The 27,956-nt window shown below is 46.1% G+C and overlaps 1 protein-coding gene across 2 annotated transcripts; it reads left to right on the top strand.

Moving 5' to 3' along the window:
* Window positions 1-27,956, top strand: DAO (D-amino acid oxidase). 2 transcript variants are annotated; one of them, XM_061603101.1, is made up of 12 exons: window positions 1-195; window positions 1,178-1,241; window positions 13,868-14,074; window positions 15,307-15,421; window positions 17,130-17,206; window positions 18,672-18,737; window positions 20,013-20,067; window positions 21,211-21,315; window positions 23,924-24,006; window positions 24,956-25,073; window positions 26,180-26,278; window positions 26,663-27,956. In XM_061603101.1, exons 3-12 carry the CDS (start codon window positions 13,881-13,883, stop codon window positions 26,792-26,794), a joined length of 1,044 nt encoding a protein of 347 aa, XP_061459085.1. In that variant the 5' UTR covers window positions 1-195; window positions 1,178-1,241; window positions 13,868-13,880; the 3' UTR covers window positions 26,795-27,956. The 2 variants fall into 2 exon arrangements, with proteins under 2 accessions (XP_061459085.1, XP_061459086.1); XM_061603102.1 differs by lacking the exon at window positions 1,178-1,241.

Below are 27,956 nucleotides of genomic sequence, written 5' to 3'. Positions count from 1 at the left end.
GGGTTAAAGTCCAGCTCTTTATCCACAGCGTCCCATCTACAGGGAACTTTGAGTGTGAAAGGACATTTGTGGCTGATCTCCTTGCAAGTTATTCTCCGGAGGACTCGTCCTGGAGAGTGCATGTCTCCGTGCCTACAACTTGGGCTAAACATAGAGTGGAAGAGCACTTCTGGAAGGGGGGTTGCCAGCAAGAGGGTAACGTTTATTTGTTTTGCTTTCTTTTGGCTTGCTCTTGTTAAATGTGCCTTGCCTGCTGGTTGCTGTGTGCTTTTAGAAAACATTGCTTTCTTTGGCTGTTTCTGAATTCCGCCCTTTGAGCAAATTGGCCCGACAGCAGGAGGAATTGGGCAAATAACTAGACTGAAAGGAATTGAAAACAGGCTTTTTGTATTCAGGTATCTCCTGGGCAGCTGCAAATTGGTGAAATATGGCTTCTAATACAGACATGTTAACTTCACAGGATTGTAACTTCCATTGTATAAAATTTATTTAAAAGCCTGATTTTTCCTGGTTGTAGAGAGACTTGACAGTGTATGGCAAGTTTCCTCTAAAGGCTTGAAATACAGAGGGTATCTGGGTGATAATATCAGCATATCCTTAGCATTTCACTGATCGAAATACGGCAACGCTTATAATATCCATAGTTTCACTCCAGAGAAAACGGCTTGGAGACATCCAACTATCACACGCTAAAGGAGGCCCTACTTTCTTGAATGCTGTATTCATTTGCACTATGCTAACCTCTTTTCTGTTAACTTAAAAGAAACACGAGGGTGAACAGAGGCAGCTGCCTTATCCCGAGTCAGACTAACGACGTATTGTCTACATGGACTGGCAGCAACTTTCCAGAGTTTCAGACAGGGGACATCCCCCTGTGTGTGTTCTTTGAGATACTAGAAAATCCATGAATTGACCTGCAGTGCATTACCAATAGTTCAAAATACACCTTAGCAGCTGCAGCATGGGAAATGGCAGGCTATGCACTGAACTTGCTTTTCACGTGCATACGTTTAGATACGTAGACAGTTGAGCAGCCTTCCCCAACTTGGTGCCCTCCAGATGTTTTGACCACAACTCCTATGCTGGGGATGATGACGGTTGTAGTCCCAAACATATGGAAGGCACCAGGTTGACGAAGGCTGCAGCAGAGAAAATGAATCCTTCTTTCTTTCCACAGGGAAGTTTAACTGCGAGAGATTAAGGACCCTGCTGGCAACAAGAAGCTGTAATACGGCATCAAGGCATGTACAAAAAGCAACAAGAGGCACAATGATTGACCAAGGACAGGAATTGGGGGAGGGAGGAGGGTAATACAAGACACTGCCTTGTACCAGGTCAGATTTTTGTCCAGCGATTACTGTTTATTTTTTTTAAAAAATTATATACCGCCCTGCAGTGAAGCTTCCAAGGTGGCTTACAAAAACCAGATAATACAGAAATCACTGAACAGCTAGGCTTGCATTGTCTGATCCGAAGGGCAGGAGCATTCCAGGATCTCAAGCAGAGAAGAGATTCCCCCATTGCAGGCTACCTATTCCTTTCAACTGGAGGTGCCTGTGGAACTGTTGAGGTTCTGTTCCTGCCATCTCTGAATGGCAGTTTCCCCTAGGTGTGCAGACCCAGAAGCCAGAGTTTGCTCTGAGCCTCCCACAGTAATCTTCCGGGATTGTATTATTTATTTATTTATTATTTATTTGTTTCATTTATAGACCGCCCATAGCGAGTGGCTCTCTGGGCGGTGTACAAAAAGGTTAAAATACAAAATATCAACAATAAAATCAGACAACAAACAATAAACACAAGCAGCAACTAAAGAAAAAAAAGAAAAAAGAAAAAATTTAAATTATAACATAAACGCTTAAAATGCCTGGGAGCATAGCCAGGTCTTAACCTGGCGCCGAAAAGATAGAAGCGTAGGCGCCAGGCGTACTTCTTCGGGGAGGCTGTTCCACAGTTCGGGGGCCACTACAGAAAAGGCCCTAGATCGAGTAACTGTCCTCCGGGCTTCTCGATGGGTTGGTACCCGGAGGAGGGCCTTAGATGCTGAGCGAAGTGACCGGGTAGGTTCATAGCGGGAGAGGCGTTCCACAAGATATTGCGGTCCCACGCCATGTAAGGCTTTATAGGTCAAAACCAGCACCTTGAATCTGGCTCGGAAACAAATAGGTAGCCAGTGCAAACGGGCCAGAACAGGTGTTATATGTGCTGACCGGCTGGTCCTCATCAGCAGTCTGGCTGCTGCGTTTTGCACTAGCTGAAGCTTCCGAACTGTCTTCAAGGGCAGCCCTACGTAGAGCGCATTACAGTAATCCAGCCTAGAAGTTACCAGAGCATGAACAACTGAGGCGAGGTCATCCCTGTCCAGATAGGGGCGTAGCTGGGCTACCAACCGAAGGTGGTAGAACGCATTCCTTGCCACCGAGGCCACTTGCGCCTCAAGAGACAAGGAAGGATCGAAAAGAACTCCCAGACTACGAACCTGTTCCTTCAAGGGGAGTGTGACCCCATCTAGAACAGGGTGAACATCCACCATCTGGGCAGGGGAGGCACTCACCAACAGTGTCTCAGTCTTGTCTGGATTGTCTCAGTTTATTAGCTCTCATCCAGTCCATTATCGCGGTCAGGCAATGATTCAGCACATCCACAGACTCACCTGTAGAAGATGAAAAGGAGAAATAGAGCTGTGTGTCATCAGCGTACTGGTGGCAACGCACTCCAAAACTCCTGATGACGGCACCCAGAGGCTGCATGTAGATGTTAAAAAGCATGGGGGACAAAATCGATTATACTGGGACCCTTCCCTCTTGAAATGCTCTTCTTCCATGGCGTACCACAGATCTATGCCACCAGGTTGCAGTACGCCATGAACAGAGAGCATGCAGGCACCACCCAACCTTATTCTTTCCAAGACCTGATAAAATGCCTGGCCTAGCCAAAGCTCATAAGATAGTAAAATGTACATCTCACAAAGGTGCAATTATTTATTTATTTATTTAAAAACTGCAATCACAGAACCATCAACTATGAATATTTTTGGTAACGTTGGAATTCAGTACAAAGAGGAAAGGTGTAGGTCTGCTTTGAAAGATAGACAGAACAGTGATTAAAAATGGACAGGTACAATCAATAAATTAATTATTGACCATCCCAGCCAATGTCCCGTCCAGAGCCGAAAGAATGAGGCTGGAGTGTGTGTGCAAGTAAATCTCGTTTTATTAGAGTAATGGATACATCAAAAGCATTGCGCTTCATAGGAAACCCTACGCTAACTCACTAGAGTCCTTAACTATACTCTAGACATGCTCTGCAGCATGTGAAGGAAGTTGACTCAACGACCCCACTGGGAGCGGCAGGCTTATATAGGAAATGTTTTCGAACGTAATCTCTGACCCCTTCGTAATTCCTGTCTCTGCCCCGTCCGTTTCTCGCGGCGACGGGAACGAGGAGACAGGGGGTGCGCATCCAACAGCTCAACTGAAGACACCTGCTCCCGAGCAACGGGCTTGAGGTCAGGGGGCGGTGCCACACTGGAATCCTCCTGGGAACTGCTTGCTAAAGGAGGAGCTGGCACTGACTCTGAAGCTTCCCCCCACAAGTCCTCTGCATCAACTGGGGGCGGTGCGCTCGGCTCCTCGGAAAGGGCGTTACTCGTGGGAACTGGCTGGAGAGCTGGCTGCCCCCCTCCCGCACGATCCTGCTCAGACACAACAATCCCCAACTCTGCTTCTTCTGGCTGCGGAGGCGCCTGAAACTCATGCCTCCCCCCTTCCTGTCCCTTCTGAGTTGGCTGCAGCGCAACATCATCCCCCCCTCCATGCTTTAACCCTTCCCACCCCTGAGGTCTAGGTTTCTCTGGATAAGCCTCATGGAATTCTCTCACCAAAGTCGGAGCGTGCACATTCTCCTCTGTTTCCCAGAAACGTTCAGTTGGATCATACCCCTTCCAATGGATCAGGTACTGAAGATGCCTTCGGCGTTTTCGCGAGTCCAAAATCTGTTCTACTTCGTATTCCTCCTCCCCCTCTACCAACAATGGCGATGCGGGCTCCACTCGCGGACGGTGAGGGTCGGGGGCAGCGTCCTTGGTCAACAATGCCCTGTGGAAGACTGGGTGCATCTTGAAGGTGGGCGGCAATTTTAGTCTGTAAGCCACGGGGTTAATCTGAGCCTCCACCTCGAAGGGCCCTACACACCGATCCTGCAGTTTACGACACCGGCCAGGCATAGCTAGGAAACATGTAGAGATCCAGACCTGGTCTCCCACTCGTATGAGGTCCCCCTCTCTCTGATGCTGGTCAGCTGCGCGTTTGTAATCCGCTTTGGCCTGTTCTATTTGCTCTTGGAGTAGCTGTTGCATAGCGTGGAGTTCCTGCAAGTAATCCTCAGTGGCTGGGACTGAGAGACTGTCCTTTGGGGCAGGGAACGCTCGGGAGTGGTAGCCAAAATTGGCAAAGAAAGGAGTCTGTTGCATGTGCGAATGCACAGCATTATTATAGGCAAATTCTGCTAAATGCAGGTAGGACATCCAGTTGTCCTGCTGATACCCCACAAAACAACGTAAATATTGTTGCAACACTGCGTTGACCCTCTCGGACTGCCCATCCGTTTGGGGATGATGGGCAGACGACAGTCTCAGTTCACTTTGCAGCAACTTCCACAACGCTTGCCAAAAACGCGAGGTGAATTGTGTGCCCCGATCGGAAGCCAGGCTGTCTGGCAGACCGTGCAGCCGATACACATTTTGCACGTACAACTTGGCAGTGTCTTGAGCGCTTGGGAGCCCTGCGCATGGAATGAAGTGAGCCATTTTCAAGAAGGCATCAACGACCACCAAAACTGTGGTTTTCCCTTGCAAAGGTGGAAGGTCTGTTATAAAATCCATAGTAATCATTCGCCAAGGTCCTCCTGGAGTAGGAAGGGGTTCCAGTAGCCCCGGTGGCTTCCCAGTGGCATGTTTAGCCCTCATGCAAGTGGGGCAAGAGTGAACGTAATGCTCTACGTCCTTCTTCACCTTGGGCCACCAGAACTCCCGAGTGACAGCTTGAATGGTCTTAAAAACCCCAAAGTGGCCTGCCGTGGGGGCGTCATGGCACTGACGTAGTACCCTCACTCGCAGTTCTCCGGGGGGCACATAAACAGCTTCCTGATGGTGCAGTATGCCATCCTTCCATATAAGGTCCTTCTGTTCTGCCTGGGGTGATGCGCCCTCTTCGACCCGCTGCTCCTGCACGAAAGGGTCCTGTTGTTGCGCTTCACGCACTTCATCTTCCCAAGAATCTTGGCAGGCCCCTACTACTCGCTGCTCGGGAGGGATTATGTACTGTAACGGTCTTGGGGTGGGATCCCTCAGAAATTCTGGCTTCCTTGAGAGGGCATCAGCCTGCTTATTCTGTGCTTGGGAGATATAATGAATTTTGAAATGGAACCGTGCGAAGAACTGAGCCTAGCGCACTTGCCTCTGATTGAGTTTACAGGCGGTATGAAGACTCTCTAGATTACGATGGTCCGTGTGCACCTCAATTTCATGCTGCACCCCTTCCAGATGGTGTCTCCAGGCTTCAAAGGCATCTCTAATGGCTAATAGCTCCTTTTCCCACACAGTGTAGTTTTGTTCAGAGTCGGTTAACTTTCCGGAAAAGTAGGCACAAGGCATCAGTTCTCCCCCTTTCTGGGCCGGTTGCAAAAGAACCCCTCCAATCGGGACGTCCGATGCATCTGTCTCTACCACAAAAGGGAGCGCCGGGTCGGTATGCTGTAGTATGGGTTCGTTAGCAAACCTTCGCTTCAGGCTCTCGAAAGCCTCTTGTGCAGCTTCTGTCCATTGGAAAGGTCCTGAGCCCTTCAGGCAATCCGTGAGCGGTGCGGTCTGATGGGAGTAGTTGGCTATGAAACGATGGTAGTAATTTGCAAAGCCCAAGAAGCGTTGCAAATCCTTCTTGGTCTTGGGGGGTTGCCACATGAGTACACAACGAACTTTTTCTGGGTCCATTTCTACTCCTGCTGGAGAGATCCGATACCCCAGAAAGTCCAACATGGTTAGGTCAAACCCACACTTTTCCAGCTTCGCATAAAGACAGTGTTCCCGTAACTTCTGCAGCACTGCATGCACATGCGAGTCGTGTTCCTTGGGAGTATTCGAATAAATCAGGATATCATCCAAATACACTATCATAAAGTGGTCCACAAAGTCCCGAAAGATGTCATTCATAAAATTTTGGAAGACTCCAGGTGCTCCCGACAACCCGTATGGCATCACCAAATACTCAAACTGACCGTAATGGGTCTTAAATGCAGTCTTCCATTCATGACCTGCCTTAATCCTCACCAAGTTGTAAGCTCCTCTCAAGTCCAGTTTCGTGAAAATTTTGGCAGAACGCAACCTCTCCAACATTTCCCTAATGAGCGGCAGCGGGTAACTATTGGGGATAGTGAGCTGGTTTAGGGCTAGATAATCATTACAGGGATGGAGCTCCCCCCCTTTTTTTCTTCACAAACAGCAGGGGTGCACCAGCTGGGGACTGTGAAGCGCGAATGAAGCCTTTCTTCAAATTGGTGTCCAGAAACTACCTTAACGCTGCCAGATAACCTGAACAACTATAGACCTGTGGCGAATGTTCCGTTCTTGGGCAAGGTACTGGAATGGGTGGTTGCCGGCCAGCTCCAGGGGCTCTTGGATGACACTGATTATCTTGATCCATTTCAATCCGGTTTTAGGCCCGGTTTTGGCACCGAAACAGCCTTGGTCGCCCTGTACGATGACCTTTGTCGGGAGAGGGACAGGGGGAGTGTGACTCTGTTGATTCTCCTTGATCTCTCAGCTGCTTTTGATACCATCAACCATGGTATCCTTCTGGGAAGACTCACGGAGTTGGGAGTTGGGGGTACTGCTTGGCAGTGGCTCCGCTCCTACTTGGTGGGTCGTCACCAGAAGGTAGTGCTTGGGGAACATTGCTCGATACCCTGGACTCTCCATTGTGGAGTCCCACAGGGATCGGTACTGTCCCCCATGCTTTTCAACATCTACATGAAGCTGCTGGGTGCGGTCATCAGGAGTTTTGGGGTGCGTTGTCATCAGTATGCTGATGACACGCAGCTCTATTTCTCCTTTTCATCTTCCTCAGGTGAGGCTGTTAACGTGCTAAACCGTTGCCTGGCCGCGATAATGGACTGGATGGGAGCTAACAGACTGAAGCTCAATCCAGACAAGACTGAGACGCTGTTGGTGAGTGCCTTCTCTGCTCAGATGGTGGATGTTCATCCTGTTCTTGATGGGGTTACACTCCCCTTGAAGGAACAGGTTAGTAGCTTGGGAGTTCTTTTCGATCCTTCCCTGTCTCTTGAGGCCCAGGTGGCCTCGGTGGCACGGAATGCTTTTTACCATCTTCGATTGGTAGCCCAGCTACGTCCCTATCTGGACAGTGATGACCTCACTTCAGTTGTTCATGCTCTGGTAACTTCTAGATTGGACTACTGTAACGCGCTCTACGTGGGGCTGCCCTTGAAGACTGTTCGGAAGCTTCAGCTAGTCCAGAATGCAGCGGCCAGATTGTTGACGCGGACCAGAAGGTCCGCTCATATAACACCTGTTCTGGCCCGTCTGCACTGGCTTCCTAATTGTTTCCGGGCTAGATTCAAAGTGCTGGTTTTGACCTATAAAGCCCTACACGGCATGGGACCGCAATACCTGGTGGAATGCCTCTCCCGATATGAACCTACCCGTACACTACGCTCAACATCTAAGGCCCTCCTCCGAGTACCATCCCATCGAGAGGCTCGGAGGGTGATGACTAGAACCAGGGCCTTTTTGGTAGTGGCCCCCGAACTGTGGAACAGTCTCCCTGATGAGGTGCGCCTGGCGCCGACGCTACTATCTTTTCGGCGCCAGGTGAAAACCTTTTTATACTCCCAGGCATTTTAAAGTGTATTTTAAACAGCATTTCTGTATTTTGGATGTTGTTTGGTTCGTTATTGTTTGTTTGTTTTGTTTTTTTGATTTATTGTATTTATATATTGTGCTTGTTTTTATCTTTTTGTACACCGCACAGAGAGCCTTCGGGCTTAGGGCGGTATATAAATTAAACTAAATAAATAAATAAAATAATAAATAACTCTGGTTCAGATAGAGAGTAGATCCGCCCGGCGGGGATGCATGCCCCAGGCACCAAATCAATGGCACAATCATAGGGCCGGTGAGGAGGGAGTTGCTCCACTTTCATTTTATCAAAGACGTCCCGAAAACTCCCATACTTGGTGGGCAAAGTTATCTCCCTTGGGGGAGACGCCCCTGCCAACACCTGTGGCTCCTCTTCAGGCTGACAATGTTGATGGCAGTACTTGGAGGTAAAAACCACCACAGCTTCATCCCGAAAGATTGTGGGGTTGTGCCTAACCAGCCAAGGCATACCCAACACCACTGGGAGACGCGGCAAGGATGCCACATAGAACGACAGGTCTTCCCGATGCCCAGGGACCTTCACTTCCACGGACTCAGTCACCCGAGTCACCCCCCCAGACTTCAGAGGCCGGCCATCTATAGTTTCCACTGCCAATGGCTGACTCAGTTCTCTTGTGGGAATAGCGTGGTGTAGCGCCAACTCTCGGTCTATGAAACAAGAAGATGCTCCACTGTCGATCATAGCCTTGGCTGAGAAGCTCTCGCCTGAGGATAGGGTGATGCGAATGGGCAACAGAAGGGCCCCTTGGGAGGGAAGGGGTCGTAACGGAGGCTCAGTGTCTGTAGCACCCCCCAACTCTCTAGCCTCTACGAGAGCTGGGATGTGAAGTTTTCCGGCGGCTGGAATCTTCCGGTTTTGGCTGCACAATTTCTGGCGAGGTGTCCAGACTTTCCGCAATAGAGACACAGTCCTTCTCTCCGGCGTCTTTCCCTCTCCTCCTCTGTCAATCGCGGTCTACCCCCCCAATCTGCATGGTCTCCTCTCCCGAGACAGTAGGGATGCCAGGATTGGGCACGGGGCGCGCACAGGGCAGCGGAGCAGCAACCTGACTCCGTGAAAGCTCCATTCTTGGCTCCAACTTTCTTCCTTCTAAGCGGCTGTCTATCTGCAAACTCAGTTGAATCAAACCCCTCAGTGAGTCGGGGTGTGTGGAGCACGCCAGTTCATCCAACACTTCTGGACTCTGTCCATTTCTGTAGAAGTACATCAAGGCTGGGTCATTGTACTCCGTCTCCTGAGACAAAACACGAAAAGCATTCGTGTATTGCCCTACAGACTCCCTTCCCTGTCTCAGGGTCCCTAACTGGCGGGCAACCGTCTCCTTCCTCTGGGGGTCTTGGAACATGTCCCCCATCGCATTCTTGAAGGCGTCAAACTGGCGCAATATCTGGTTGTTGCGAATCAAATACGGGGTGGCCCATTTTGCCGCTTCCCCTTCCAATAAACTGATGATGAACACCACCTTTGCGTCATCAGTTGGGAACTCAGCTCTGCGCACTTGAATGTACAACTCACATTGGGCTAGAAACGTGGCAAACTGTTCACTCTGGCCCCCGTATCGCATGGGGAGCCCCACTGGAGACTTCACAGGGGCTGCCGCCCCGGGAGGCGCAGCCTGGACTTGGGCAACCAAGGCATGGAGATTCTGGTTATCCACTTGCAAGGCTTGCGTTGCGGCTCTGAGGTTTTGGTTCTCGGCTTGTAGGGCTTGCGTAGTCACTCGGAGGTTCTGGATCTCGGCATACAAAGCTTCCATGGTGATAGGTACTCCCCCTCTTGCTCTGTTCTGGTCCATGTCATCCGCCATGGGAACAGGTTCAAGTAGGGATGGTGGTTGAGTCAATCTGTCCCGTCCAGAGCCGAAAGAATGAGGCTGGAGTGTGTGTGCAAGTAAATCTCATTTTATTAGAGTAATGGATACATAAAAGGCATTGCGCTTCATAGGAAACCCTACGCTAACTCACTAGATTCCCTAACTATACTCTAGACTAGATTACTGTAATGCGCTCTACGTGGGGCTGCCTTGAAGACGGTTCGGAAACTGCAGCTCGTGCAAAATGCAGCGGCCAGATTGTTAACAGGGACCAGGCGGTCCGAACATATAACACCAATTCTGGCCCGCTTGCACTAGCTGCCTATATGTTTCCGGGCTCGATTCAAGGTGCTGGTTTTAACCTATAAAGCCTTACACGGCTTGGGACACAATACCTATTGGAACGCCTCTCCCGATATGAACCTACCCGTACACTTCGTTCAACATCGAAGGCCCTCCTCTGGGTGCCTACTCAGAGGGAAGCTCGGAGGATGGCAACAAGAAAAAGGGCCTTCTCAGTGGTGGCCCCCGAACTGTGGAACGATCTCCCTGTTGAGGTATGCCTGGCGCCAACATTACTATCTTTTCGGCGCCAGGTTAAAACCTTCCTCTTCTCCCAGGCATTTTAACATTTTTAACATTTTAATTTAGCATTTTAGTATACTAGTATTTTTGTAGTTTAGTATGTTTAAATAGTTTTCTTTGTGCTTATTGTATATTGAAGTTTTACTGTTGTGAACTGCCCAGAGAGCTTCGGCTATGGGGCGGTATAGAAATTGAATAAAATAAAAAATAAATAAAATAAATAATAGACATGCTCTGCAGCGTGTGAAGGAAGTTGAATCAACGACCCCCCACTGGGAGCGGCAGGCTTATATAGGAAATGTTTTCGAATGTAATCTCTGACTCCTTCGTAATTCCTGTCTTTGCCCCGTCCGTTTCTCGCGGCGACGGGAACGAGGAGACAGGGGGCGCGCATCCAACAGCTCATCTGAAGACACCTGCTCCCAAGCAACGGGCTCGAGGTCAGGGGGCGGTGCCACACTGGAATCCTCCTGGGAACTGCTTGCTAAAGGAGGAGCTGGCACTGACTCTGAAGCTTCCCCCCACAAGTCCTCTGCATCAACTGGGGGCGGTGCGCTCGGCTCCTCAGAAAGGGCGTTACTCGTGGGAACTGGCTGGAGAGCAGGCTGCCCCCCTCCCGCACGATCCTGCTCAGACACAACAATCCGCAACTCTGCTTCTTCTGGCTGCGGAGGCGCCTGAAACTCATGCCTCCCCCCTTCCTGTCCCTTCTGAGTTGGCTGCAGCGCAACAGCCAATGGCCAGATGAAGCTGTGGAAGGAAGCTGGGTTTGGTTTTTTAAAGCCAGCTAGCATAGCCAAAAAAACCCTCACATTTTGTTGTTTCTGGCAATAAGCTTTTCTGTTATTTCTGTTATTTCCAGGGTTCCTTTCTTCTATTGCCTTTCTCTGAAAGAAACTCCTGTGATAATAGAACAGCAATTCAAGACCCTGCAGTGAGGGAAGCCAAGTTTTCTGGCCAGAGGATGCAGAGTTTTGAGAATTGTAAACCAGCCCTTTTATATAAGCATTCCGGGCCACAGAGGGATCTATTGTTAGCTGCTAGCTGGAGTGGCCACGGCTAGAGGATGCGCCAGGCTTGTCTGGTGGATGGAACCGTGAGAGTATGACATGCTGACCTCGAGACATGCCAGCCAATGGGGTTTTGTGTATCCCCAATCCCCTCTATAGAATGTTACTATTCTGCAGAGTAATGAACACAACTCCCTAGCCCATCCTGGATAGCTCATCTAATCCAGAACATTGTCTCCAGAGCTTGGAAAAGTTACTTTTTTGAACTACAACTCCCATCAGCCCCAGCCAGCATGGCCACTGGATTTGGCTGATGGGAGTTGTAGTTCAAAAAAGTAACTTTTCCAAGCTCTGATGTCTCCAACTGTCCAGCGAGATGCCCCTGGGATGCTCACAAGCATCATCCTCTCTTGCTTGGCGTGGTGCTCTACTGACTGTTGAGCTTCCATTATTTGATTGTAGCTAACAGCCATTGCAAGCCCTCCCCTCCAGAAACATGACTTAAATCATCTAATTCGGAGGCCATCAACACCAGCTGAGGTTGTGAATGGTTAGCAATGGAGTTGAATGCAAGCAGGAGCTGAACCGTAACAGGAGTCCTTTTGAAGAAGCACACTTTACTTTGGATACAATCACACTGAAACTTTGGCTTTAAGAAAACAATAAATTGACATTTATTAAAGGAAAAACATTTATGAAAGGAAAGATCCTAGTTCTTGTTAACTAAAGTTGGAGGTACAAAGAAGTCTGCTTGCTCTTTCATCTTTGTAGGAGATGGACAAAGGGGGGGAAGCGTCTCCTCTCCCAAGATAGGACGAAGAAGAAGAAGAAAGGAAGGAGCAGGAAATGAAGTCAGCAACCCTAAGAGTATCAGTCTAGTGCCTGAAGGAAGGTTAGCATAGGTTAGGTCAGAAAAACAGTCTAGGAAGCTCGAAGTTTCCCCTCTCTATCTACTCTTCCCCTTGCAAACCCACCAGCAAACTGAGTTGCATCCGGACACTTCCAACAGTGAGTTCCTCATGTGAAAAAATGCATCATATGAAGAAGAGGTGCTTCCTTTTGTCAGTTCTGAACCTCCAGATGCTCTTTATTGATTCAGACATTCCCTGGGAAATATGCCTCCATATTTCTTTCGTACCTGCTCACAGGAGTCAAGATGGGTTTTGACCAAATGCAGACTGAGTTCTTTACAGCTGATGGATATCATGAAAGGATATTTATGATGCTCAGTGTGGGGAGGTGAGTCCAGAGCTTGGAAAAGTGACTTTTTTGAACTACAACTCCCATCAGCCCAATCCAGTGGCCATGCTGGCTGGGGCTGATGGGAGTTGTAGTTCAAAAAAGTCACTTTTCCAAGCTCTGGACATTGTCCACCCAGATGCCTAAAGGCAGAGGATCTGGTACACAGGAATGCCCTTTGTATTTAGAGCTGAGGATCCATTACCTGGAGCCCCTTATTGCTGGGATTAGCAATAACTCTCCGTTAAGCAAAGTTTTATTCCTATTGATTGGAACAGATTAGTATGTGTCATGTAGGACTGAGAAGTTTGTAAAATTGGCTTTGGGGAAGCAGAAGATGCTTACCATTTCAGATGATAAAATATGTTTATGTATGTCAACCAGCTGTAATGGTATAATTTTAATCCTATTTACGTATGGTTTAATGCATTTTATATGTACCTATTTTACTGTTGTTTTTATTGCCTGTCTATGTGAATGGCTTGATCGGCTAACGAGCAATAAACTTCTTGTTGACTCAGACATTTTCTATTGGATATACACAGTGAGCCATAGATATGTACATACAACTCCCCTTGCTGGATCGTCACCTTGCAGGGGTGAGTGGGCTTGCGTGTTCCAATGAGCCCTGTGAGCGATGCCGTCGGGAGTCATGTGCTCCCAGCAGGGTCACCCATGGCGGTAAGGTCGAGGGAGAGGAACCAGACAAAGAACGATCCAAGAAAGTCCTCAATGGCTGTGAAGGCGGATGAAGGCTGCAGCAGATAAAAGACTTCCAATCGTCGTGGTACCCATGCCATTGGATCAAAGCCTTTTTCTGTCAAGATTGTGTGTTGATGGTCGTGCGCCCATCTCCCCACATAAAACAAATTCATGCACAGGCGTCTTCCAACCAAATTATCTTGGAAGACAATCTTACTCAGTCACGAGTGATCGCCAACCACAACCACATACAACTCTTGGCCAGACTCCTACAGCTTTGTGTCAGGGGAGGGACCATAGTTCAGAGCCTGTGCATTGCATGTTCAATCCTTGGCATCTCTTCTTAAAAGGATCAAGTAGCAGGTGATAGAAAAGGCCTCTTTCTGCTCTTTCTGGAGAGCTGCTACCAGTCTGAGCAGGCAAAACTGAGATAAATAGACCAATAGTATAAGTGCTTCATAGGTACAGCCCAAACCCAAGTATGTCCCCCTCAGGAATGGGTTATACTAAGTTTGTTGGGATTTACTCCCCTGTGCAAGACTGTAACTATTTTGTACCCTCAGGAGACAATTCACCATGCGGGTAGCCGTCATTGGAGCTGGCATCATCGGGCTGTCCACGGCCCTCTGTGTCCATGACCGATATCATTCCATAGTTCAGCCACTGGAAATTGAGGTCTATGCTGACAAATTTACTCCTCATACCACCAGCGATGGGGCAGCAGGCCTTTGGCAGCCATATCTGTACGACAAGGGAAACACTCAAGAAACGTAAGACCAGATGCTTTGGTTTCCATGATAATTAAGATATTGTTTTCCTGTTATGTTCTTGACTGCCTTTTCAAATGGCATTAGCTCATCTTTGATGCTGAGCCTTGTTGGTTAAATATCTCTGTACTGCGTGCATGGCTTCTTTAGTGAGGACTAAACTGCAGAGAGGCAAATTTCAAATGAATATTAAGAAACAACTACCTAAAGGTAGGAGCAGTTGAGCAATATAATAAGCTGCTTCAGGTGTTTGGCAGAATCTTCTTCCTTTGAAGGCCTAGACAGGTTCCTAGACAGGCATGCAGCAAAGGTGCTTTAAACTGAACACAATATACCATTTTTAAGGGAGATTAAAGTAGTTTGAAAGAGTCATTTTCCCCATGGTGTACACACACAAGCATCTGAGTCTGGTCAGTGCCTGGATAGGTGACCACCTGGGAACCATAAGGACGCCACCTTGAGTTCCGTGATGGAAGAAAGGCAGGGTGCAAAGGTAAGAAAATGAGCCTGTTGTCCCCCCAGGTTTGTGTGTTCCCCTCCTTCCAGAAAACTGGAAGCGATGACTTCAATTTTTGATTAACCATGGCTTGTCACATTGCCCAAAGCCAGCAAACTGTGGCTAAGCAACCTGGTTTATGAATCTGGCTTGTTTCAACAAATGGTAGTTAAGATTAACCACAGTTTAGAGTTTGGATGTAATGCTAAACTGTGGTTAGTTGACATTAGAAGCAAACACTTCCAAACTCCTCCTTGTGGCCACACTGGAGGAGGAGAGGGGGAGAATGTGAGCCTTCGGAGGCAGGAAGGTTAGGCTCATTTCTGTCACAATGAACCATGGGCTGTTATGGGAGAGACATTTTATTGGCATATCTATCTTGGGAGGGATATTGTATTAGGTGATTCTTCCATGCTGTTTTTGTGCATAAGGAAGTACTTGGCGAGAGGAGGTTTGTGCTTACAAGTATATGCAGTTACTCCAGCAAAACCAGTTATTGATCATTGAGTATCCCATTCAAAGCCTGTTATGCCTCATTATCTGGAAGCACTTCATCTGAAGCAGAGCTTTTAAAGTCCAGTGATATTCTGCACTGTTTTAAATTTGTCTAATCTGACATAAATCCCAGCTACATCTCCAGGTAGACCATCAACTGTCTCTAAATTTTCCAGTGCAGTTCTAGAGCTATTTGTGTATATATATATGGAATTGCCTGACTCTATGTTATTTAATATTACAGACTCTGGAATAAAGAGACTTTTGATTATCTTCTCCAACATGTTAATTCACCAGAAGCTGAGGAGATGGGGTTATTTCTGCAATCTGGATACAATCTCTTTACAAAGCCAGTTCCAGTAAGTAGTTGATCTTAAGGGTGTTAGAGCAATTATCTCAAAGAATAGTTGATCCTTCTAGTAAACTGAGGTTTTGAGTACAACATTATAAACCAGAATGAACAGAAAATAAATCTGAATGTATACCAAAAACATACAACACAAAATTTAAGGTAACGAAAGCTATAATTCATACATATGCTGTATTTTCCACCTTTTTATAAAGTAAACCTAATGGCTATAATGCCAAAAAATGCATTTGCAATATTTATTACAAGCATACAATAACAATAAAATCTGATCTTGTCATAAATACAAAAACTAGAAACAAGGATACAAAAATGTACAAGCTTAGGAAGTACAACCTTCCCAGAACCTTTACAGTTTAGAAACTTCAGATTGCTGAATCCATGAACTATAAGACTGTAATAAGGGTCATATATCAACAACCTATATAAAAGCATGAAAAAGCACAATCAATAAAATATAATCAATATTCTTCAGTGAAATTCTATGAGCCCTTGAAATGCCAAGCATGTTTCGGTTTAGTCCGCCTTCGTCAGTAGCATATATTCTTGTACAGAAGTTCCTTATGCATAAGTTCTGAGTACCAAACATTTTTTTAAAAAGTTAATGAACAATTTAACCGTATGACTTCAATTCCTGTGACTTCAGATCAGAGCTTGGAAAAATTACTTTTTTGAACTACAACTCCCATCAGCCCAATCCAGTGGCCATCCTGGCTGGGGCTGATGGGAGTTGTAGTTCAAAAAATTAACTTTCCAAGCTGTGCTTCAAATGAACATTAAGCTCACGAATGTCACCATTTGGTACTTCATCCATAAATAATACCTGACTTCCTTCCTTTTTAATTGTGCAACTAATTGTTTCCCTAAACCATGCACTTTTTCAATACACTGAAAATTATAAAGGATTTGTTTGACAATGTGTTGTTGCTCTAAAAAAGTTTAACTAACACTGTATGAAGTAGCAGCAAATGGACTTAAATAGCATGGATGTCTATTTTGTAAGAATTTGAGATCCAAGTTTATTGTAATTATATTACATGCCTTGCCATCGTTGATTTCATGATGTATTAATATTAATTGTATTCATTGAATTAATTAATGAATACATGTTATTGTATGTTTGTACAGGTTTCAGTTAGGTTTACTTTACAAAAAGGTAGAAAATACAGCATATTATTTATAGCTTCTTTTACTTTTACTTTTGTGTTGGAATACAGCATATTCCTTTTTGCTTCCAATTGGTTCCAGTTGGTTCTTTATGTGTTTATTTTTTGCATCATCACAAAGCAGAAAAAAACCCCAATCCCAACAAGTTTAGGAGAATAAATACAAATGCATCTCAGAGGAATAGCTCTTCGTCAGTGGAATCTATTGTGATTTTGTAAATGACTTGCTCCACAAGTGGTGTCAACTACCACTACAGGAATCATTGGTAAATGGTTCCCTTTGGGGGGAAATTATCAGTTTTCACAGAGAGTAAGTTGACTGGGGTTGTGTTCAGCTAAGTCTTACTCAGAGTAGACTCTTTGAAATTAATGAACAGAAATTAGTCATGTCTGAACCTCAGTGGGTCTACTCTGAGTAGGCCTAGCACTGAATAGCATCCTGGATCTCTAATTCAAGACCAGAGCATTTTACACTTGCGGGCTTGTTTCTCAGTTACCTTAAAAATGGGCCGGACCGGTCTTCCTTCTCTGCAGGACCCATCATGGAAGAATATTGTCTTGGGATTTAGGACCTTGTCACAGAAAGAGCTTGAGCTCTTCCCTGGCTACAGGTATTGTACAATTCACCCTTCCCTTTAGGTTTTGGATGGTATGGTTTACTTTAGGAGATAAGGCTGACGCTGCCTATTAGCAGAGCTTGGAAAAGTTACTTTTTTTGAACTACAACTCCCATCAGCCCAATCCAGTGGCCATGCTGGCTGGGGCTGATGGGAGTTGTAGTTTTAAAAAAGTAACTTTTCCAAGCTCTGCCTATTAGGTGGGTCAGGAGCCAATCTAAGGTAGGATTAAAATGAGGAGTCGGTGTGGTAAATTCCAGTTGCCCTGTTAAAGGTATAAAATCACCCCCAAAGGGCAGCAGTTGTATGATGCACCTGAATAATAAGTGCTACAAAGCACACAGCTGCGATTGAAATGTCAAATTGTATATGTAACACAAAATAGGGGGAAAATACATAGTTATGGCTGGCTGAATAATATGTTAATTGCAGAAGTAACCATAAAAACACATACACAGAAATGTACTGAATTATAAATTACAGTGAACTAAATACAGATATTTATACTGAAATTTACTGTGCGTAAAGTAGGGATGCTGTTTGCTGCCGAGGTGCGACCCGCTTGTATTCTGACAGTCCAACGTTCAATCCCGACCTGCAATTTCTTTTTGTTCCCACTTGCTTTTGCATGTGCTGATACAACCCGCTATTGTTGTTTTTTGGTGGTGAAAAAAACGATGTAATTTTTAACATAAATGCTTATGTAAATCCATGGAAATTAATGGATAATAGTGATTGTAATTATGAAAATAATTACATACAATCATGGGGGGGAAGTTGGGGGGGGGGAGCCATGCCAATTACAGCCTCGGCCCTCCACAAGAAATCAGTGCCGGTCCAAAAAGACAGCGGACTGTCAGATCCAGTCAAAATCCGATACTAAACCCGATTTAGCAGATATTCTCCCCCATCCCTAGTGTAAAGTACAAAATATTGTATTGAATACATTATATTGAGAGATATCTGGAATATCCATGAAGAAGGGGAGGTCTGTCAATGATTATTTATCATGGTGGCTCTGTGGAACTTCCAGATGCAGAGGCAGTATTCTGCTGGATACCAGCTGCTGAGGAGCAAAATCAGGAGAGCATTTGCCCTCATGCCCTGCCCATGAGCTTCCCAGAAGCATCTCGTTGACCATTGGGGGACAGGATGCTGGACTGGGTGGGCCTTTACTTTTATGCAGCAGGACTCCTTTTATGTCCCAAACTCCTTTACACCAGCATGGCACAGTGTAGTCCATTGGTGATCCCTTTAGAGTAGCAGCAGTCTCATGATGGCTGACTTGCACAGTTGGGTCTGACCCTGTACGAGAGCCGGTGTGGTTCAGGAAACAGAACAGCAAACTTTAGATTGCCTGCTTTCACTTCAAAACCTATGCAGAACCTGCAAGATAATGCAAATATTTTTGTTGGTAGTGCACTTACATATCCTTATCTTTTGTTTTCCCTGATTTCAGCTATGGCTGGTTTAACACAGCCTTGATGCTGGAAGGCAAAAGATATCTACCCTGGCTTACAAACAGGTGTGTATGATCTTTGAGCCTTTATCTTCTACTCTCTGTTCTGCCAACATTCGACACTTCAGATTAGTCCATTTCAACATAAGAAGGTAGGTGCCTAATCCAGAGTCAGACTATTGAGCCATCTAGCTCAGTATTTTCCACACTGACTAGCAGGGACTCCCCATTATTTCAGACAGAGGTCTCTCTCAGCCCTACCTAAAGATGCCAGGGATTGAACCTGGGGCCTTCTGCATGCAGAAGAGATGCTCTGCCACTGAACTATGGCCCTTCCCAGCATTATTAATTGATGATGATGATTACTTTCATTTGTTAGTTGCTCTATACAAAAAAAGTCTCAAAGCGACTTAACAAGTTAAAATGCAAACAGATAAAATCAGTTTAAAACCAAAAACTTTAAAAACAATGTCCGATGCAAAATTCTTAAAATGCTCATACAACAACGCAATCAGGACAAGTCTTACCCCACTAAAAGGTGAGCACCACAGTAGAAGCTAGCTTAGTAGCTGTTTAAATCCCACTGATCTTCAGCCCTTAAGTATTTTATATTATATTTGTAACAATAACCCAGTAGCCAGTTGGTAAAAGTAGCTTGGCCTTGTGGGATCAAACCATTAGTCAAACTTGGATGTCTTTAAAAAGAGGTTAGACAAATTCATGAGGGAGTCAAATCAGTGGCTTAGTATTAGTCATGATGACTAACACCAGTCGCTGAGACAGGGAAGAGCAGGGAAAGCTATTGATTTCATGCCCTGCTTGTGGACTTGCAGGAAGTGCAGAATGCTGGGCTTGATGGACTCTTGGTCTGATCAAGGAAGCCTGTTCTCAGATCCTTAGAAATGAAAGGATGCCATCAAAAGTCAATTAATGAAACTAGTGGGACCTGCAACAAAAAAGTTGCACTGTGGAGACCTCCAGAATTTATTTATTTATTTATTTATTTATATCATTTCTGTCTTGCCAGTTATCCTGATGAGGGTCCCAGCCAGCCGGCCAACCAGCCATGCCCTCTTCCAGGATTCCATTCCTTACCCCCTCCCACCCGCCATTCTGCTGGGGTTTCTGGGTTCCTCCCCCTGCAACAGTCAGCTAGCATTCCATGCCAAGTCAGCCAACATGCTTAGACCCCCATTGGGCTGGGGGTTTTTTTGGAAGGGGGATGCCTCCCACTTAGAGAGATCCTCGGAATACGTCAACTCTCTCAGAATTCAGCTTGCATGTTATCCATCAGGCTCACTGGCATGCTCTGTTGTTTACAAGACAGCATTTGTCTTACAGGTTAAAGCTGCAGAAAGTCAAGTTCTTCCATCGGAAAATCAAGTCCTTCCAGGAGGTTAGTTGGGAATTTAAGTGTATTGCAGCAGACAGGCATTGATAAAGATGCTTCTCTTCCCCACCCACTGTGGAGAGGATGAGACAGAAGTGGGTGGTGGAATCTACTGTTAGGATTTAAATATGGCTGCATTTTGAAGAGGAGTGTAACAAGGAATTGTGGGGGAAGGGAAGGCTAAAAGACAGCATTCAAAGTCCCTACAAAACAGCCAAAACATAAACATGCATGTGATATGTTTACATCAGCCATATTTAATTTATTAAGTGACACAATGCGAAAAACAATTAATTTTCCTAAAATTAAAAAATGAAATGCTAGTGGCCCAATTGCCTGTCAGTCATCCCGGTGCCTTTGCTCAGATTAGCCAGAACACTGTACGATGGGAGCAGGCTTAAAACTTCTCATCAAGCCTTGGGTGGACTCCCCCTGCCTGCATGTTTTCCTTTACATCCCCAGAATCTCGGAGGGTGGCCATCTAGATTCTTCAGATTCTGAGGTCTTCAAAGTTCATGGAAGAAAGGCGAGACAAAATTTTCTTAAATAAACAGAGACAGAAATATACCAATAGCTGGTAAAAAGCCATTTTGGAGCTCTGGCATCTTTGACAAAGGCTTATAAAAGAAAGCTGAAATTCTCCAATATGGGGTTAGAGTGGCTAGAAGACAGAGTCAAAGGTGGTGTGATATTTTAGACCAGGAGCCCCCAACATTATTAGGCCTGGAAGCATATTTGGAAATCTGCAACTGTTGTGGGCACACCAAAATACCTATTTTGCAAAAGAAAAACAGGCAATGCTCAGCCCCCCCCCAAACAACAGTCAAAACGTCTATTCCCTCCCCTAGCAACTCCTCTAAGAGGCAGGGAGCCATGGCAGACGCCAAGAGAGATGTCTGGGGGTTCTGGGGTGATGCCAGTTCTAGACTCTAGACCTGGTGCTCTCCCTTAGATGTTTCTGGCCTACAGAATCACTGGCCTTCTGCCCGTGTTGGGGGAGGCCGCTCTAGTCAGAAGGGACTTTCCAAACCATTTTCCGTATGCAAGACAGAGAGCAGGAGTGGCTAACCTGTGGCCCTCCAGATGCTGTTGGACTCCAGCTCCCATCCGCCTCAGAGAGAGTGACATCACAAATCTGTCTTTTGCTAGCTGTTGGCTCAAGGTGTGGACGTTATAATCAACTGTACTGGGCTTCGCGCTGGGGAGCTTCAACCTGACCCCAAGTTACGCCCAGGACGGGGACAAATCATCAAGGTGAGGCCAGGTTCTAGGACCCAATTTTGGCTTGTGTGCAAAGAGAGAAGTTGTCTACGTTTGAGGAGGCACGCATTTACTTGTATTACTATGGGGCTGTGTTGGGGTTGGTTGGCCAGCGCATCAGTGACATTGCACAGACTGAGGAGGCAGACCACAGTCAACAACTTCATCGGGCTCCTCAGGTCCCCTGATCCCTCCTGGGCTGAATGCTTCAATACACCCTTCTGGGCAATGCAGCCAAATAGTTATGTTTCAGACAGCTGTCCCTCCACTTGCAAGGTGCATGGGGTCTGAACTGGCGGTGACCGACCAGGAGAGATACCTCGGGGTTGTAGTGGACAGCACGATGAAAATGTCGACCCAGTGTGCGGCAGCTGTGAAAAAGGCAAATTCCATGCTAGCGATAATTAGGAAAGGTATTGAAAATAAAACAGCCGATATCATAATGCCGTTGTATAAATCTATGGTGCGGCCGCATTTGGAATACTGTGTACAGTTCTGGTCGCCTCATCTCAAAAAGGATATTATAGAGTTGGAAAAGGTTCAGAAGAGGGCAACCAGAATGATCAAGGGGATGGAGCGACTCCCTTACGAGGAAAGGTTGCAGCATTTGGAGCTTTTTAGTTTAGAGAAAAGGCGGGTCAGAGGAGACATGATAGAAGTGTATAAAATTATGCATGGCATTGAGAAAGTGGATAGAGAAAAGTTCTTCTCCCTCTCTCATAATACTAGAAGTCGTGGACATTCCAAGAAGCTGAATGTTGGAAGATTCAGGACAGACAAAAGGAAGTACTTCTTTACTCAGCGCATAGTTAAACTATGGAATTTGCTCCCACAAGATGCAGTAATGGCCACCAGCTTGGACGGCTTTAAAAGAAGATTAGACAAATTCATGGAGGACAGGGCTATCAATGGCTACTAGCCGTGATGGCTGCGCTCTGCCACCCTAGTCAGAGGCAGCATGCTTCTGAAAACTAGTTGCCGGAAGCCTCAGGAGGGGAGAGTGTTCTTGCACTCGGGTCCTGCTTGCGGGCTTCCCCCAGGCACCTGGTTGGCCACTGTGAGAACAGGATGCTGGACTAGATGGGCCACTGGCCTGATCCAGCAGGCTCTTCTTATGTTCTTATGTTCTTAAGGTCTTGTGCCATGGTGTCTTATGGATTAAGATGCCGGAGCCTTAATGCCCAAGTCTCTGGTTCAAGGCCTCCTGATTTCTTTCAAGCCAAGGAAGCATCTACAGGAAGTTGCATGGTTAGGTGTAGGGATGGAAGGATCTGTCAGTTTCATTTTCTCATTTTTCTAACCTTAAATTCAGTTCTCCACATTTCTGCAGCAATTTGTGAGTTTTTATTTTTAAATCCTCACTAAAATTCTTCAACATTTTAGTGTGAATTTCTCCTAATAGATACATTTTTGTATGCAGTTTTAACTAGTGTACAAAGTTTTTGCAAGCAATTTCTCCTAAGTAATGCATTTTTGTATCTTAGTTTCACCAATATATTCATTTTCCGCACCCTTTCCCTTTATGTATGCATATTTGTAAGCATTGCTTGGTTGGCGAACTGCGTTGCAGAATTCGGATAAGTGCGAATTTCGAAGGACGGCTGTGTTTCAGTTCACATTATTTTGGAGAGTATGAATTTGATAGATTCGACTTCAAACACAAGCTGAATCAAATTTCTCCCCATCTCTAGTTAGGTGGGAGGAGTTACTCTGAGGATTAACCTGTTCTGCATTAGGTACCAGAAGTGTCTGAAGACAAATCATCAAGGTGCAAGCAGTTTTCAGGGTGCACCTTTTGTTTGCAGGGAGGAGAAGCATCCACCTGGTGACAGGAGTGCACATACTACGGCCAGCAAATAAAGAAAGGGGGTGTATAATCATTACTCCTGCTGCTGCTATTGTTCTGCAGAGCACCAGTGGGGTGCATGGTGCTTCTGTGAGTTTCTCTAAGAAAAAACAGGTCACTGCCTGAAAGAGTTTACAGTGAAAAGTCTGTCTGGAGGGAGGCAACAGGCAAAGGTAGAAAACGACAGAATGGGCGTAGAGGTGTTGAGATGGCAAGAGATGCTTACAAGCAGATAGAGTGAGGGCCCCTCTTCTGCCTCGTCCACTGGAAACAGCTTTATTTATTTCATTTATATCCCGCCTTTCTTTTCATGGTTGAAACCCAAGGCGGCTTACGTATGGTTCCCAGGCGGTCTCCCATCCAGGCACTGACCAGACCTGACCCTGCTTAGCTTCAGCAGGGAGCTGGCCTCATGGGCCTTCAGACCATAGCCTGGGACCTGTTGACCACCATCCCTCTGCCCCATGAAAACAAACTCCTAATAAAATCAATAACGGACCATTTGTTGCCCTTTTGATGCATCCAGCTTGTAGCCACCTGGGTCAGGGTCTGTCTGAAGCATCTTTTCATTGGGCCTGAGCTATGTGTCTGAAATGTCTCCCATCCAGGCACTGACCAGACCTGACCCTGCTTAGCTTCAGCAGGGAGCTGGCCTCATGGGCCTTCAGACCATCGCCTGGGACCAGCTTTGCAGGCTAGATGAGGGCTATACAGTGCCTACCCCTGCTGTTGCCTCTGCTTGTTTTGGTTCTCTAGGTCGAGGCCCCCTGGGTGAAGCATTTCATCATCACCCACAATGCTGAGTCTGAGATCTATTCGACACCTTATATCATACCTGGGTAAGGAAAACATGACTTGACTACAGAATCTACTCTGCTGCTTTCCAGAGGTTTTCTAGTACAACTCCCATCAGCCCTGGTCAGTGAGCTGATTGAAGCTGATGGGAGTTGTAGTGCAAAGTATCTGGAGGGTGTCAGGTTGGGGAAGGCTGGCAGAATCTGTGTGGTGGTCCCAAATCAGTGCTTTTCATCAGGGTTGGGGAACCTCAGGACCAGGAGGGCAATGCAGCCTTCCAGGCCTCTGGCGCTTAGGACCTTTCCTAAGCCATAGCCCTCAGCTGTGCTTGCCCCCTCCTCAAGTGCTTTTGCCTGCTAGAATGTGTCCTTCGACTGTGGCCATGCTGCTTGCTTCCCTGGAGGAAAGGATGCTTGGTGTGGGGGGCAGAAACGTCTGGTTTTTGCATGGCTGGAAGACAGTATAATAATGTACATCTGTTGCCTCGCCCACTTTTTCCTCTGGCTCCGCCCACTACTGGAATGCACCCCCCGGCAGGTTGTCTGTGAGGGTAATGTGGCCCTCTGGCTAAAAAGTATATATACACACACAGACACAGCTATGTGTGATTTCTTAACTCTTGTTCGCTTGACCATTTCAGGATATGTTGTCCATTGCAAGCCACACACAGGCGACACTGAGAATGGTGATTACAGGCCAAAACTGTCTCTCCATCCTTTGACACCCTGGTCACGTTGGACTCCAGGGGTGACTGCGGTGTGATGCACACTAGGATCTCATGTGAGATTCAAACCATCACTTCGCCCACGGGCAGAAGGGGAAGGGACACAATCTTGGCACCAAATGCAAACGGTCATTTGGCTGGAGCCAACCACAGACTTGTGTGGACATGGAAATGGATGCAGGCCCTCAGCCCTGCTTGTGTGGTACAATTTCTTCCAGCCTGGGTTAGGGCTGATTTCCCCCTCCCTGTTCTTTCTGTTTTTGCTGTAGGAGCAGTATGGTGACCTTGGGGGGAATATTTCAGCTGGGAAACTGGAGTGAAGAGAACAGCCCCCAGGACCACCAGCAAATTTGGCAGAGATGCTGCAAATTGTTGCCTAGCCTCCAGGTATAGCAACCGGCTGAAACCTACCAGCATGGGTCAGTCAGTGCTGCTGTGAGGACAGAACAGACTGTTGCACTCTCCAACACTTCCCTGTATGGGGAGGAGTTCCAAGCAGCGCACTACCTGGGCGTAGTTTCCTTTGGATTAAAAGAGTTTTGGAGGCTTAAGGTGTTCGTGCAAATAAGTGGAGGGCAATGACAGGCACTCCTGTCAGGCAGCAAGTCTACTAGCCCGTATGAAAGAGGCCCCCGCAAGGTGCTGCCAGCATTCAGCTAAATCTGCAGCAGTTTGTTCACACACACATATCTGCTCCCTCCCCTTAGCTTGGGGGAAGTTGCCTCCTCCAGCTCCAATGGCTCATTGTAAAAAAATAAATGGTCAGATATCAATTCACATTATAAACCCTACCATTTGAAGCCATTAATGTAACAAACGGATAGTTCCCCAGAATCTGCTTAAGGCTGCAAACACCCTAATCGCCAGATCAACATGTTTCCATGAGCCACACCTGGAGGGAGAATGGGTTGATCTGCCCATCAGCTGAGAAATCTCTTTGAAGCTGAATTTAAAAAGTGCCCTCAAACTGATCCCTCCAGGTTTTACAGTAAAAAGGAGCAGGGTTTGACTAGGGTTGTGTGCCCCACATTTTCAGAAGAGAGAGGTGGAGGCACATTGGAACCAGCAGAACAGGGAGTGTGTTTCTACCCTAACTCTAGCCAAACAGCATCTGCTCATACTGGCAGCAGCTGTCCAGACTCTCAGACAAGGGCCTCACCCAACCCTGTAGTCCAGGGATGGGTAACCTGTGGACCTCCAGATGTTGGTAGGCACCAGCTCCGATCAACCTTGGCCATTGGTCATGCCAGCTGGGTCTGATGGTACTGGGAGGCCATCTGGAGGGCCGTAGGTTTTCCATCCCTGCCGTAGCCAGGTATCCTTTACCAAGAGATGCCACCTGCGAAACATGCTTGTCACCACTGAGCTATGGACCTTCAACCACAGGGAAAGGCCTCACAAGGTAGTTTGCTGTGCTATTGCTGTTCCCAGTTTCCATCTATTTGCCTGCTCAGAATAACCATGCAACACTGATCGAATGTTACTGCTTCCAGAAAGCCAACATTGTACATGAATGGAGTGGTTGTCGTCCAGTACGGCCAAAAGTTCGATTAGAACATGAGGCTGTTTACCATGGGATGTCACAGTCGGAGGTAGGCAATGTTCTGTATGATCATTGTTAATTAATTGTGTGTGGGGGTCAGAACTTGCATTGCATCTCATATACGCTCAGGCTAGGTCTGTGTTAGTCACGTTCATTAACTTCAGTGGGTCTACTCTGATCAGGACTAACATTGAATACCAACCTGAGTTCACTATTAATATATAGGATGCATAGGACTGAACTAGAAAAATCCTGTAAAGTTGTCAAGAATGCAGTTCTGTGCTTCTGATGGGTGGATGGCATAATAATTGACCCTTAGGTCAATCTTAAGGATTGCCGTAGTAAGTAACATAGACTTTCTCTGCTTTTGCTATTTCCTTGGTGAAGTAGCTCTGCTTGCCTGCTTTAGTCATTCCTTTCCCTTCTCTCTTAGGTGATTCACAACTATGGCCATGGAGGCTTTGGGATCACCATCCATTGGGGTTGTGCCATGGAGGCAGCCAATTTATTTGGGAAGATCCTAGAAGACAAGAAGTTAGCCAAGCCACCACGTGCCAACCTCTGAGCATGTGGCAACAGTCCCAGAACCATGGCTCTCCATTGTGCTAGGGCCCTCTCCTTCCCTTGCACTTAAAAATGGGACCAGCTTTTTGGTGGTCTGTGGTTCAAGTCTATCCATGTCAGATTATCTAAAAAATGGGCTTTCTGAAAATGGTGTATACATGCAATCTAGTTGTGAGGACTCTCTTGTTGTGAATGTAGTTTGTTTTGATTTGTTCTAAACCGTTTTGAGTAACATATTTTATATTGTTGTTACCCGCCCTGGGACCTACTGGTGATGGGCAGGTAATACATTTAATCCTCTTCTTCCACCAAAAAAGAGATGGTCCACATTAGGGCACTCATAAATCCCCCACAGAACTCATTATTGTATAAACTATTCATTTATTCAACATAAAATATCCAGTGTGGAATCAAACTTATCTAATTTTGCTTCATTAAGAGAGAAATAATATAGTACAACAAGCTCTGTTTACAGAAGTCATTATTTTCAGCATGAACACATGTGTAGTTTAGAAACTGTACATTGAAACACAGTAGAGACATTCAAGTGTTCTTTTTTTCGGCAAGCATTGAGGAATACAAACATCATTCATCACAGCATATGCAGAGAATCACTTTCCTCTCATGACAGCTTTGCATGTTAACAAACTGGACAACCAACAGAATTCTAGAACACCACAATTAAATTCAGCAATCTTTTTTTAAATTATTTTTTAAAATGAATGTGCCAACTGTACTTTATTCCACGTGAAAAAATCGTAACGTGTTTAGAACAAAATCTTTGGAAACATTTGTTATATACATTGGTGATTTTGTTAATTTTTAAAAAATGGTTTCTGAGCATTTGCAGGCCGTAATGCATCAACCAACATCAGATTTTATATATATATATATGCGTTTCAGAAAAGACAACACAGATTTCCCTAGAAGTATAAAATTTCCATAATTTAGCTTTTACTAAATTAACACTTGGTTTGTATGACCAAAGAGAAATATTATTGATTCCAATGGGGCATGTATCAATTTGGCATTCTCCCTTTATATGGTCATCACTGTGCAACAAAAAGCTGGTATTGTTGTATAGGTGGTTGCATCAGCTGGGCTTATGTATACATTCCCCTAGCGTTTAATAAAGCAAACAAAGCAAATGTAATTCAAAGAAA

This window comes from Rhineura floridana, chromosome 19 (assembly GCF_030035675.1).
Source record: "Rhineura floridana isolate rRhiFlo1 chromosome 19, rRhiFlo1.hap2, whole genome shotgun sequence".
In the NCBI taxonomy this organism is placed as follows: Eukaryota; Metazoa; Chordata; class Lepidosauria; order Squamata; family Rhineuridae; genus Rhineura; species Rhineura floridana.
The sequence above is the reverse complement of the archived record's forward strand: the minus strand, read 5'-3'. Positions and strand labels throughout refer to the sequence as shown.